The 14,796-nt window shown below is 44.2% G+C and overlaps 1 protein-coding gene across 6 annotated transcripts in view; it reads right to left on the minus strand.

Moving 5' to 3' along the window:
- Positions 1-14,796, minus strand: part of LOC123773487 (oxysterol-binding protein-related protein 3) — a 60,939-nt gene that overhangs the window by 18,414 nt on the left and 27,729 nt on the right. For 5 of the 6 annotated variants that reach the window (XM_069317905.1, XM_045767304.2, XM_045767303.2 and 2 more), the window contains 3 exons: positions 11,571-11,669; positions 9,996-10,058; positions 4,261-4,447 (listed from right to left, as the gene is read on the minus strand). In XM_069317905.1, the coding sequence (XP_069174006.1) occupies positions 4,261-4,447; positions 9,996-10,058; positions 11,571-11,669 (349 nt within the window). The remainder of the gene's footprint in view (positions 1-4,260; positions 4,448-9,995; positions 10,059-11,570; positions 11,670-14,796) is intronic. The other variant, XM_069317903.1, reaches the window with a different exon arrangement.

Consider the following 14,796-nt stretch of genomic DNA (forward strand, 5'->3'; position numbering starts at 1 on the left):
CAGTGAAACTGTCACTGGTGTAATTGGATATTACAGACAAAGAGGCAAGGAGTGTGTGTTAACCCAATATGTATAATTAGGACAGGACTTGCTCCATTTACCAAGGATTCTGGCGGATAGAGAATTTTGCCATTTTTTTGTTATAGTATTTATTAAAAAAAATATCGTCGAATGTAATGAAATGCCATTTTCTGGGTGAGACCTGGAGGCTCCCTGGAGCTATCCAGGCTGATATGGATATTAGATTTCTGGTACCAGTCAATGTGCATGGAGTTCTAGACCTACCGGGGACCACAAGCCAGAACCTCAGAGATGCACGAGGAGCAATGGCCTATAGAAACCCCCCGTGTGGTTAGAAGCACTGTTATGTCTGCCATCGACTGGGTCAGGCACTCAGAAAGGTAAGCGCCCCAAAGAAACCCCTATCCTGGTGAAAACATTGCTAAAAAGACCTGAATGAGTGGACAGAACTCCCCAAATGAAAACAAGGAAAAAAGCATGACATCACCACGTTGCTGTGCCGCTGTCTGCACAAAATACCCCCCCTCCCCAGGAGGGTAAAGGGGGAGCCCCAGACCTTCATGCCGGCTACCCACTCTTCAGTTATTGGCTGATGTGACACTGGCAACGTCGTGTGTCTCTGGTTCCAGAAAATTGTTTCAGTTCTGTGCCTCTGGTTCCAGAAAATTGTTTCAGTTCTGTGCCTTGTGGTGTAGTGCTGTCTCTATGGTCGGTGTGCGAGCCAGGAGTAATTTCTTCAGTACTCAGGCTGCATGTGCCTAGGGTTTCCTTCCCTAGGTGCCCTGTAAGTACTGCCCTTGGGGCTTGGGGCCACCTTTCACAAGTCACCTTGGAAACTACCTCCGCTGTGTCTTTTGCTTGCTTGGTGTCTGAACCGAGGGTCTTCCTTCGGACCCGTAATTTGGCTCTTTTTAGCAAAGTTTTCACCAGAATAGGGGTTTGTTTTGGGGTGGTTACCTTTATGGGTACCTGACCTGATCGATGGCAGACACAGAATGCTTCCAACCACACAGGAATTTCTATAGGCCATAGCTCCTCGTGCCTCTCTAAGAGTGCCAGGTTCTGGCTCGTGGTCCCCGGTAGGCCTAGAACTCCATGCACATTGACCGATGCCAGAAATCTAATATATCCATATCAGCCTGGATAGCTCCGGGGAGCCGATGGAGCTCCCCCCAGAAAAGCATTAATTTAAATGTTCTGACTAAATGAAAACAGAGCTCTGCACATATATACAGTATACAGGTACTTGGAGGTAAAATATTGGAATACAAAAATAAATTAAAAAACAAGAAAATTTAATTTCTACTTACCTTTAAGACTAGCATATTTTTCCCCTGTTAATCTCTGCAGTAGGAATGTAGTTATAGAGAACTGTACCAAATAGTAGTAGTACTGTACTGTATTCAAAACAAAACAAACACTGCATAAAACTGCCACACTATGATGTTGCTGCATAAATCATTTAAAGCAGCCTTATCTTGCTCCACTTTCTTTGATTTCTTGATTATTTTTCACTATGAACCATTGACACCAGTTCTCTCTCACTTGGTACTTCCCAGGGTTGTTCACTTTTATCTATTTAGCCATTCCTTAGTAACGTACCTCTTTTTGCCCTTCCTGCTTTAGCCTGACTACTGCTACTAGTAGACATCTTCCTAACTCAAATAAAATGGCCAAAGAAATATGGCTACACACAAATCACTAACTATTGAGAGTTCCTGCCACATGATCACGGGGGAATGCACCTAGCCAGGACACTCTTGGCTAGAATATAGCTCTGTGTCCACCACAGAACGAGTTAAAAGCTCTTATTACAGCACACAGCTTTATCCAATTTCAACGTATAATATTTATTGTACTTCTAAAGGCAGGAGAATAAAATCTTTGAAAAAAATATGAAATATTCATATTTTTTCTGCCAAGTTAAGCTGGTCTACCAAGACAGCTTGGTAGAGTGGACAACATATCACAGCTCGCCAAGAATGTGTCTGTTAACTACCATGTAATTCTTTCACCAAAAGTTCTGTTTCACCACAATCCATTCGAGCATAATTCTGCTCAACTCAAACTTAAAAGTAAATACATAGGTTGGACTGCACAACACTGAGAATGGGTACTATATACAGCTACTCTGTTGTATTAAAAGAGGAAATACAATTTTTTTTTTATTTTAAGTTACTTACCCCTATTTAGTTATTATTTGGTATAATGAAATAATAAATCTAATGAAAAAATATGAACCTTGTTTGTGTTTGAAGAAGACAGGTCATTACAGAAAATGGAGAATCAACAGCACCCCATTGCCAGACTCCTGTTTTGAACCTTTACATTTTCCGTATAAATTATTGTCCACATTGCTTGCAATTACCTAGTAATTATCACTACCTATAATTAACTTTCACTACTTTTTTTAGAATATATAATTAGCCCACTATAGATGAAAAACGGTTGATGAACAAGAACTCTTTTTTTTCTCGTAAGCACAACTTGGTCTTGCATGTAACTTGTGCCTCCTGTGCATATTCCAAGCCTTGTTTACTCTACTGAACTGTGTGTCAATGCCATCAACTGTCGGTAAGTGTTCCCCAGATTCTCTATTTCACTCACTTTGAAATGTTAAAAAGTTCCGAAGCACTACTGGAAACATTTATGCAAGCTCCAAAAACGGCTTTGATTATCCCATACATGAAGCAGCTTACCACTAGTTTTCCCTGGAAAACAATAACGTGTACAGAAGGGAGACTGCCTCGGGAAGCACATAATTTAAAAGTAAGAGAAATTACCTACACACTCCTTCCATCAAGATGGAACCTGACATGTTCACTGAAATAGTCCCTTATCCAGAGCCTAAGACAGAATGTAAACTGCAGATACCTTCAGCCTGGCTGACCTGCTCAAGAGACCAAAATAATATGAATAGAATCCTAAGTGGTGTTTCAGTGTAGTAAAAAATAAAGCATCATTCATAGGATAATACAGACAAAATCCATCCCATGATCAGTTAATCTTTGAAGGAAAAATTAGAGATAACAAAAACAAAAAGACAAATTCACACATCTCACATCAGGAGACCTCACACTCCACATCTCCCAACACATCAGGAGGCTTTCTACACCTCATCCCAACACATCAGGTGCCCTTCACACACCTCATCCCAATGCATCGAAGGGTCTGGGTTTCAGAGGATAATAGCGACAGGAGTTATCAAAGATGGGAGAGCTCATGCTATCCACGGTGTGGAGGATAAACATTGCTTACTTTAAACTTTTTTACTATACAATCATTAATCTCGACTAATAAAGTTGATGCAATCTACAAAACCAAATGCCAAGACCAATGGTCTTCATGTGAATTGATGAGAAATTGAAGATCATTAATTAATGCCCAACTCCTCTGAGGACAGATTAGTCAACATTCTTAGAATTAAGAAACCACATTATGCACCATTATTGAATACAATAAACCCATATGTAGGCTCATTGAAAATGGTCCACTGGTTCAACATGTATTAAGACAACTAAAAAACAAAATACGAAATAAAAGTTCTTCTAGGACAACGGTGCCTAGGTTGGTAGAGACTAACCTCTTCCTTGTTAGTCTAGAGTAAAATACTCCCATATCCATTGGCTTTCTGAAAAATGTTCTTAGTTAAACAATGAAATGTAACCTTAGATCAAAGCCGTTGCTACTACTAGTCAAGACAATCTCCAGGGAAAAACCAAAGTGCTTCAGTGAAGTTTTCAGTCAATGAATGACATGTTAACATGTCAATTTACTAAACTACTGACACTAACAAATAGAACAACTGCCATTGATGTTCATGTTTAACAAGTGACATCAAAATGAGCTTTAATAAACCTGTTAAATGTAAAACTTCAAAGGCTTCTTACACAAGAATACAAGAAAAATGTGATGAAAAGAATGTAATAAATGATTCAAAGCCAATATTAACAAACACTCGATCAGTGTCACAGAACCTTGCTTCTTGTATTGTTACACTCAAAGTATTTATTTTAACATCCCAACTATCTGTTTAGTAAGATTCCCTCCTTGCAAACACATTCACATAATATATATAAGGAGAAAACATCCTATACCTTTGCTTCTACACACAAGGGAAAAACAAGTGCACATTCAACAAAAAATGAATAATTCTTAAAATCTGGCTCCTTCAACATGGAAAATGGCTATGTTCAAATGTATTCCATTAATCATCACCAAACGACACACTGCACTTACCACTAGGATGAGCATCAGTGCCAGCATCACTTGCTTCACTCGTAAAGGAGCTGTTATCTGACGAAGCCTCTGAACTAGTATCTGTAGCTCCTGCATCACTAAATGCATCTGCAGCATCGAAGTACTCAGAGGCACTGAAGCACGAGCTGCTCTCGTATGACAGGGATGTGTGCAGTGACTTGTGCAGCTGTGACAACAAACTCCAGTAATCAGTAATTTATAATTAAATACACACAAGAATTATTTTTTTATATAAGGGCTTTGAGTGGATATGAAAAGCTCTAATTAGTAAATCATTGAATTGCTCAATAAGGCATGATCAAACTGGGCCCTTGGACAGGATCATGAAACAGTGGAAGGCACAGACTTTCTGCACCATGTAGCACGGATCTTTTGAAATGTTCCTGCTGGAAGATAATGGGAGCTTGTTCTCATTGCTTTATATATCAAATTTGAAGTGGTTTTTACCTTATTAGAGTCTTTAGAGTCAAGGCAACACAACTAACCTACTGAAGTTAATGCTCACCAGTCTGAGAAAGCATCATTATTATAGTGCCTTAAATTTCACTAAACCACTGGATTTTTTACACTGAATGATAGCATTAAAAATGTGAGGACAGGTTGGTAAATGGTGCTAGTTAGACACTCGAGAAAATTTAATCCAGCCTAGAAAGACCTGAAGACAACCAATTATATAAATGCAAAGCCTTTCCAACCACTACCTGATATCACAGGGATTGCCAAGTAGCACTCTTGCTAACTACCAATCACTACCCCAGACCACCACAAAAAGCCATATTTTTGCAGACAAGGAGTCACAATAACTCACATTTTTTATATACAGTACCACTAACCGTAGTTACTACCTACATCAAGAATCAGATCAGAGGCTGACAAGAAGAGAACAATACAAATGTTGAGATGATTCACCTGTGTCACAAACTGATGCTCATAAAAGCAACAGGGAATGAAAGTGTCCAGCAGCTTAGCTACAGCCACAAGAGGGCACCAAGACCAACACCAGACCACGAGTTGGTTACCTGGAGGAGAGTTAACCCAGAGCAACACATTAATGGCATAGTGATGAGTCTCATGAGTTATTTGGCCACAAATGAACAGAGAAACCCAAAGAACCCCTGAACTACGAAATCAAAACAGAACATCAGTGAGATGAACACCTGAAGTGTGGCAAAGTTACGCAGGTTATGTGCTTCAGGATATACCTGTATATAACCTAGTTCTACCACTTTGTAAAGTAACTAGAAGAGAAGAACCATTATAAGGTGTAGATTACAAGAAAGACTAGAAAAGTGAGTGCATAGAAACTAAAATGAAGATATTAACACAAATGACATAAATGAACAGAGAACATAATTGGTATGAGGATGGACAACCAGGTCTGAACAAGGATATGCTCCATCCAAAAAAAGAAAAAAAAAAAGGCTCCATAGCCAGACCCGACCCAGCAGGTAAACCAATACGGCGAGGTTCAGACTCCCGCACAATTGCTCAAGCAACCACAGGGTGACCTGGGACTTCCCCAGGAACAGCTGAAGGCTGGACTGCAGCTTCAGCAACACCACAGGAGGGAGAGACATGGAAGTGGTCCGCAAGTACCACACGAGGCCAGTCAGATCCGAACCTGGGACGGAACCTGATGGGATTTCCTCCAGTTCACACCAGTAACCCGAACCTGGCAGGCTGGGAAAGAACCACACCACCTCCGGCAAGCAGACAAGCAGACCAGCTGGGAGACCACACCAACCAGTCATCAAGGAAGGCCAGAACCCTTAGCTGACGCAGACGGGTCACCACGACTCCGGGTAAGACGCATGAAAAAGAGAGGTGCCAGATTCGAGCCAAAAGGAAGGCAATGAAGAGGTAAGCATGCCACCCCACGACGAAACCTAACCAGTTCCTGAACCCCGGATGAATCGCCAATACGCGTCTTAGATGTCCAGAAACACCATCCAACACCCCGGCTCCAAGAGAAGCCGGACCTGGGACAAAGTGGTCATCTGAAAGGAGGGGCAAGGAATCCAGCAGTTCAGACGGACAGGTCCAGAATGAACCAAAGATCTGCACAGTCCTGTTTTGGTACTGTAAACAGGCAGGAAACCCATCTGAGGACGTTTCGACACCGTCCAAGCATACACCCACTCCAAGATGTGACCTGACGGAGTGATGGGGAAGAAGCCTGTCCCGCCAGCCCTGAACCCCCAGGAGGAGGAGGAGCCACCCATCACCACCACAGGCCAAAGGACACGACCCAAAATGCCCACAAATCGTGGGACCAAGCGTGGGCAAACAGAGCCAGCCAGCCTCCACCCAGCGCCCCATCAATGGGGCGACCAACGAGAAAGCCGATGCCCCTTATGAGAAGCCAGCCGATGAGCAAAGTGAACATTGCACCGACCAGACAATGCCGGATCTGAAGGAGGCGCCGGATCAGAAACTGGCACCAAGGGCCCACCTCGACTAGAAGAACCCCGAGCCCTGGCACGACCCTTCCGAGAGGCCCAAGAATGGCCACCCCAGAGAACCAACAAATCCGAAAGAGGACGGCAACTAGATGAGGCTGCCAGTAGAAACCGAGTCACAGCACCATCTGTAAACAACAACAGACAAAAGGGGAAAATTCAACAGCGTGGCGGCGGTGGATGACGTTTGTTTGTTTTCTATTTAGCGAGTTCTGTTTCTCTGTTTGGTCTTGGGTTGCAATTTCCTACCAAGTGGGATTTGTTTTGGAATGCCTACCTTTCTGGGTGCCTAACCCCGGTCGATGGCAGACATGGAATACTCCCAAATACAAGGGGGTTTCCTTAGGCCATTGCTGCCTGCACCTCTCTGAGGGGGGCCAGGTTCTGGATCATGGTCCCCGGTAGGCAGAACTCCATTGACTGGAGCCCCAGACTAATGTAGTGTAAATTGGTCCAATAAGCTCCAGGGAGCCGAAGGGGCTGCCCACAGAAAAGCCCATCTGTACTCATGCCTTCTTGTGTGAATTCCCAAATTTTGTTTTTTGTAGTGATCGGTGATTGCCGAGCATGCCACATACATTCTGTGGCAAAGTTAAGTAGAGATCGAGTGTACCCTGGGCAATGTTACAGAAACCCATGTCTCGGAGACATTACATTCCAAAGAGCTGCAAATGAAGTGGTAAACTCTAAGAGAATAGTGCACTATTGAACCAGAACCGAGTGACCTGGTTGGTAACTGTCTGGACACACAAAATTTGTACATATTCTGTGGTGCAGTGGAAATGCACAGTTGGGTCACAGATTAGGTGTCCCCGGTTCAATTTCTATGGCAGGACAATGTTTCCTTTCACATGATGTCTCTGTTCACCTGGCAGTAAATAGGTATTAATGGTAGGTACCATTAGGTTCTAGTAGGTACCTAGTAGTTAGACAACAGTTGCTGCTTGCATCCAGGGAAAGGTCAGTAGTTCAACCTGGGTGAGCTCGATAAGCCTAACAAACTTCTTGATTCCGACCATGGAAAAACATAGGGCGAAATATATTTGAGCATTATGAATAACCATGAACCCTTGCCATAGTCAAAAAGTTTATGAGGATTAACACATGTCAACTTCATGTCATGGATACATGGAGACCAGTCAGTTTTGGTCTTCACCTGCCTGTCATGGAGACCTATCAAACAATGTGAGGAGCCCACAAACACAAAAGGGAATCCTGTTGTGTTGGCGGTGTGGCCACCTGGTGATGTTATAGGGCATCAGCCTTCCATGCTAACCAGAGGTCAGCATCTTGGCTGTCCCAGTGATGCCAAGTAGGGACGTTTAAAAAGATGCCACACACACAAACACACACACACACCAGTGTAAAATATTTACCTGTCCCGACTGTTTCACGATCCTATCCCAGAGACCAGTAGGATCGTTCCTTAGGGAGCAACTGAGTGGGATAGCTCTGAAAACAGTTTGAATAATTTATCTTTTTAATAAATTTACTGGTAAGAATGTATTTTCACTTCCGTGTGATACATGAATATGATAAAGGATGTGTGCTACAAACTGCATACATTGACGTTAAAACTTTAGTGAAAGGTAGTAGTACAGTGGGACCTGGAAATCTGGACTAGATTGCTCCAAACCCTTTCCAAGCTTCCAAATACACTCAAGTTTTAAATACATCACATTGTTTTATTTTCTTCCCTTTTCTTTATCAGAAATGGTATTACATTACATAACAGTTTGCACATTTACACAAAAAAAGCATAAACATTAATTTTTCATTAAAGCAATACTGACCTTATTGTTAAGCATTTCTATCCTAGTTACAGCAATATTGTCATTCATGGCTGTAACTGAACATTTAATATTGAAATAAACTTACCAATTCTAAAGCCCTATACAATACAGTAACAAGTAAGAAATTTAGTTATGAAAAGATGCCTTTTTTGGAGAGTAGTCAAAACTAAACAAAAACTAAATAATTTTAACTTAAGACAATAATGCTGACTGACAGCTGGTGTTGACTTGCCACTAGCACTGCTCAAGGGACCTTTTAAAACTTGACTCTTGAGGTTATCTTGAAATGATTTCAGGGCTTAGGGTCCCCGCGGCTCGGTCTTCGACCCGGCCTCCTTTTGTTACACACCCCCAGGAAGCAGCCCGTAGCAGCTGTTTAACTCCCAGATACCTATTTACTGCTAGATAACCGGGACATCAGGGTGAAAGAAACTCTGCCCATTTGTTTCCGCCTCCACCAGGGATCGAACCCAGAACCTCAGGACTATAAATCCGAAGCGTTGTCCACTCAGCTGTCAGGCCCCCTATTCTAGTTGAGGGACCTGCACTAGTTAAGGAATCTGTACTAGTTATAAGTCCTGTTTCAATCTCTGCTATTTATATTAAAAGAAATTTGACTAAAAAGCTAGATACTGACACGTCTTTAACTGCTAATCTCTTGGGTAAAATTCCTTTGCCACTCAAGCTTGGATACAGAGCTACAGTATCATCCTCATCTGTCTTGCAGGAAGCATACAACAGATAAATCAACAGCAGTCAGACACCAACACTCCCAGCAACTTGAGTCTCTATTAGTATACCATGTCCAAGGTCATCTCCCTTCTGTAACCATGCCATAACATTCTCAAATAAAGCACTGCCCTGCCCTGCCTCTCTAAAATCTTTCATCAATCTGAACATATAAACCCCTAAAATCCCTATTCCCATTACAATCATCATTCACATTTTCAGGTTTTGTCAATTTATTCTAAGACTTTTGCAATATACTGTACTTCACTAAATCCAAAGTATCATACCTGTAAATGGCATCACAAATTGTGTAAACTAAGATTTCTAGTTTGTCCATAAGTGGTTTTTGTCTCTCCATATCACCAATACCAGACCCAACAAATCTCTTTCTGTAGTATAAATTATAACCTGATTCATAAGCTGAACTAGAGAGGTCCTTTTGGTGGAAGAGCCATACATATTTCACCTTCAACTGACCTCAAGTCGTTCACCACATGGTGTGGGAGACTCGTCCAGCAACAACGTCTGCATTTCCCATATCTTCATCATTCTTTATTTTGTTAGCAACTTTCATGACTACAGCAACCACTTTGGCATGGTAATAGAACAGAGGAAGTCTTGGCAGGCAGTTTTCTAATGACCTCACCCTTGCTGTCTTACATACAAATTACATTTTTAGGCAAAGTGGGATATTTGCATAAGCACCCACTGTAGCTGAAACTTTTTTACTAACCTTTCGGTCTGGCACAGTTGGCATACTTCTCCAAAGTAGTCCAGTTTCATCAGTATTGCAGATCTGGAAGAAATTTAATTTATTGTCACCCACAACCTCCTACAACTCCTTTTAAATTACTGTACTTCTCTCCTCCTACATCAGCACTCAATGTTTCCTCACAGATCTTCCTGCCATATTTTAAATTATGAAGCCACCCACAGCTTGTCATACAGTTGTCAATGGGTAAGATATGAGCAAATTTCTTTGATGCATTCTTAATTTTCTCACCACCACCACCACCAGTTACCCCAACACTGCTGCTGCATAAACTACTTGTAAACTCTGTGGTCTAAACTGTCCTGTTTATGGGGCCCTGAGCATCTTCCCCTCTATGTTTGCTTTATTAGCAATAAACTTCATAATCTTTGTTAGTTTATTTTTACAATTACTAACAGTGCCAGTGCCAATAACAAACTTTGCCGTCTGCATCTTCACTCTCCAGCCACAATCACATTCCCTAACAAATGCACCATTTTGTCAATGAAAAGAAAATCCTTCTTAACCTTACCTGCTCTACCCTGACTACTCTTGCCAAAAGACATCTTTACTAGCAAATTATGAAGTATTAAAAAATATATATGTAATAATTGCCGAGTCATGATAATTCATCTGAGCTAGCACAGAGGAAAAAGTACCGTGCCAAGATGTGCCGGCATCATCAGTACTGGGTCACCCGCAAAGTTTCATGCAATTACAGTACTGTATGGCATCACTTTTACTCCTAATTTAAATGCTAAATAATTTAGAAAACAAAACTATTTTCTGAGTAACATTTACTATTGAAAACAAAATAGCAATTTGTTGAAAATCTTTCTGTATATTTCAGGTCCCACTGTACTGTAGTTAAAATTAATTTAATGGAGTTGCACATTTTGCAGTAGGCAGCATTGGTAAAATTTCTATTATATACTGTAATATTAATAATAATGCCTAAATGATGAAATGCTGTACAGTATATTATATTTACAGTATGGGAGTCTGGGATTCCTCCCCCAAATATGTAGTACTATAATGGTATTGCACCGTCATGTTCACTTCATTTCATCACTCGTTAGGTAAACTTTTATCTGGAAAATGTTATGTGAGGGTAAAATTAAAGGGTATAATGCTTTATATTTAAAGGTAAACCTTCAAACTAAAAAATTACAAATTTTACTCAAGACAAGACTCAGATCCACAAGCCACAATCCACATTTATTACATGAAATATCAAAAACAAGCATAAGGGTTAGGATGGACACAAATTATGAATCATAAGAGAAACATCTGCAACAGACAAGAGAAAATTGTCATGCAACACAAGGTTCTGTACATTTTAAGTTGAATTTACCCATTTTAGGCAAAACAGGCATATCATTTACAACAGTACACAAAATACAAAATTAATCCTGGAAGAGTACCACACAAATAACAGTTTACATAATTAGACAGCTGAGAAAAACACCATTTAATCAAGTGCAACAATCCAGTATTTAGCACTAAGGACAGGGAACATCCATAACTGTTGATCTACAATACAAAATCAATACTTACAAGTTCAGACATAGAAGGTGGTACAGAGATATCAGACAAGTCAGAGTCGGCATGAATCCTTGCCAAACGACCTCGTAATTCTGCATTTTGCTGTAGAGCCTGAAAAAAAAAACCAGCGTTGAATGTAATGAAACGCCATTTTCTGGGTGAGCCCCGGAGGCTCCCTGGAGCTTATCGGGCTAATGTGTGTTATGTTAGACCGGGACATTAGCTAAGGAGTTCAGACCTACCAGGGACCAGCGCCAGAACCTGGCCCCTTCAGAGAGGTTTCAGGGAGCAATGGCCCTGGAAAACCCCATATGGTTGGGGGTTTTCCTTATCTGCCATCGACCGGGGTTAGGCACCCAGAAAGGTAGGCGTAACAAAACAAACCCCACATGGTAAGAAACTACAACAAAAACCGAACAGAGAGGTAGAAAACTCCCTACAATCCCAAGGAAACAAGCAAACAAGCAAACATCACACTTTACTGCCGCGCCGATCGTCCGCGCAGCCCTCCCCACCCCGGGAGGGGGAGGGGGGAGCCCCGGACCTACCGCGCCGGCTGCAAAGCTCCAGTTCGGAAGCTAAGCCTCAACCAACGCGAAAAAACCGCCGACCGGTGGGAGGGAGGGTGTCCAGGGAGCCTCCGGGGCTCACCCAGAAAATGGCGTTTCATTACATTCAACGCTGGTTTTCTGTGGGGAGCCCCTACGGCTCCCTGGAGCTTCATACCCAAAGAGAAGGAAAAGAAAGGGCTAACCCGGGAGGCGGCCGCCACAAACTCTGCAACGCAAAGCCAAGACAACCGGTCGCAAACCTGCGACCCAAGGCAACAAGAACGCCCAAGAACAGACGCACACATGGATGGGCGGCCAAAAACCTATGCGACCCACAATTCCCTGCGCCCGAAATGAGCCCGAGACGTCACCAACACAGCAGCAATTGCTGTAAACGTCTGAACAGCACGGGCGCAAAGACAGACCGCAGTAAGAAGGAAAACACTGCGGATGACCCGGGAGACCCGAGCCCTGAAAACAGGGAACGAAGGAACCGGATCAACCACAGCGCATCCCCAGGCACGGTACGCCGGCAACAGCAAAAAGCACAACTGGACAACACAGGACGCACCCCCCGGCCAAACCAAACAAGTACCAATACCCCAAGAACCCCTCCGGAAAGCAGCCGTCTCGACCGTCGCCAGGACAGAGAAAGGCTGCACACCAATAAAGCTACCACCCGTACCAAAGAGGAGGAAACTGAAACCGAAGGGGCTACCACAAACTGAGGGGAAGAGAAGAAGGCACCCTGAACAAGGACCAGGATGGCTCAGGCGACTCATGAGCAGGCCGGAGGGGAAACAAAACGCGAGAAGACGTAATAAACGTCATACAGTCTCCAAGACGAAGCTCGCAGGTGGGACACCGTCAACAAAGCCACCTGAACACCATAGAGATGGCGATACCTGCGTCAAAATACCAGACGCGAAGAGCCAAAGAGAAGGCCGAACCAGTCACGGACAGGACCGATTCGGCCTGCTGAAAGAGGCGAAGCCTCAGGAAAAACGCCCCGGGTACGGACACCTATCAAGCAGCGTCTGAAAAGAAGGCCGGGCCGGCCACAGTGGAACCAAAAGGACTGTTCTCGTGGGAATGGGCTGCAACTGAGCCAGAACCCGAAGCAACAGCTGGACCGGGAGAAGAGGTACAGGTACCCCCCACCTCGACCAGGCCTGCCGAAAGCCTCCACCGTGAAGTCCTCGCAGGTGGGAAGGGCGCCACAAAACGGGCGACGCCTAGACCACGCCGACCCGAAGACGTCCATGGCCAGGAGTCCATAAGCCCAACAGAGCCAACAAAACAAATCGGCGACGACTGGCCAACCCACGAAGAGGAATGAACCGAGACAGCTGTCCACCAGGACGCAGGACACACCCCGGACACGAACCACACGGTTAACCAAACCCCCTGTGGTTCCGGCAAGAACCACCAGAGAACAGTCCAAACAGAGCTGAACGGTAGAGTACCTAGTGACCCAAACCCTCCGAAGCGCAAACCAGACAGCCATGAACACCTGAACCAGGCTGTGAGCCCGACGGACAGACAGACTCCATCAACCTCGGCCGACCTGGTGAGCACTGGTCACAAAGCCCCAGCCGAGAGACGACCCGTCCGTGAACACATCGAGCGAAGGCTCGGGGAGCCGCCAAGGCACGGAACCCCGAAAACCCCAAAGAGGAAGCTGGTGACGCAGCACCAACACCAGATCCCCAGAGGAACCCAAGGAATGCAAGAGGCGGAAGTGGAGTCTCCGTAGGAACCAACCGACGCCGGAGCCAAACCCGACTCCGCGGGCAGACAAGCACGCCGAAGTGCAAACTCCCGCACAACCGCCCAAGCAACCGCTGAGCAACCCGGGACCCCCTCCTGAACAGCCAAAGGCGGGACCACAGCCACAGTAACACTTCTGGAGGGAAGACAATGAGGGGCCCAAGAGCCTGAAACAAGGCCCAGGTCCGAACCCGGGACGGAAACAGAAGGTAAAACCTCCAGATCACCAGGAAACCAAACCCAGCGATCTGGAAAGAACCATCCCCTGGCGAGCAGACAAGCGGACTGACTGGGAGCCCACTCCAGCCAGTCGTCGAGGTAGGCCAGACACCGAATCTCAGACGCAGACAGGGCACTAAGATCCGGTAAAGATGCAAAGAGTATACAAAGTGCCCTTCACAAAATAGGGAATGCAATAAAAACAGCAAACCTGAAGCCCCAACACCAAAGCATTGTATGACAATCATATGAAGACATTATGACATATGACAATCATTATATGACAATATGACAATTATAATCAAAGCATTATATGACAAAGAGTGCTGGGAAGACGGGACACCACGAGAGTAGCACTCATCCTGTAACTACACTTAGGTAAGTACACATAGGTAATTACCAACCGTGCTAGCCCCAGAAAAACTGGAGAGGAACGTGCCAAGAAGTGACCTGGAGGTCCAGGTCCACCATCCATGCACCCGGCCCTAACAGAATCCGAACAGGAGACAACAGTCCTCCGAGCAGGGCAGAGGATCCAGGGCGCAGACGGTAGTAGTCCAGAAGAACTGCAGACTGGAAAAGCTCATGACTGCAAAGAGCAGACGGGAAGCCCAGAAGGATGGGGCGGATCAACCACGCCCCACGCACCCACGAAGAGGAAATGACGAAGCGCAGGGAAGAAGCCCACCCCGCCAGCT

This window comes from Procambarus clarkii, chromosome 89, assembly GCF_040958095.1.
Source record: "Procambarus clarkii isolate CNS0578487 chromosome 89, FALCON_Pclarkii_2.0, whole genome shotgun sequence".
Lineage (NCBI taxonomy): Eukaryota > Metazoa > Arthropoda > Malacostraca > Decapoda > Cambaridae > Procambarus > Procambarus clarkii.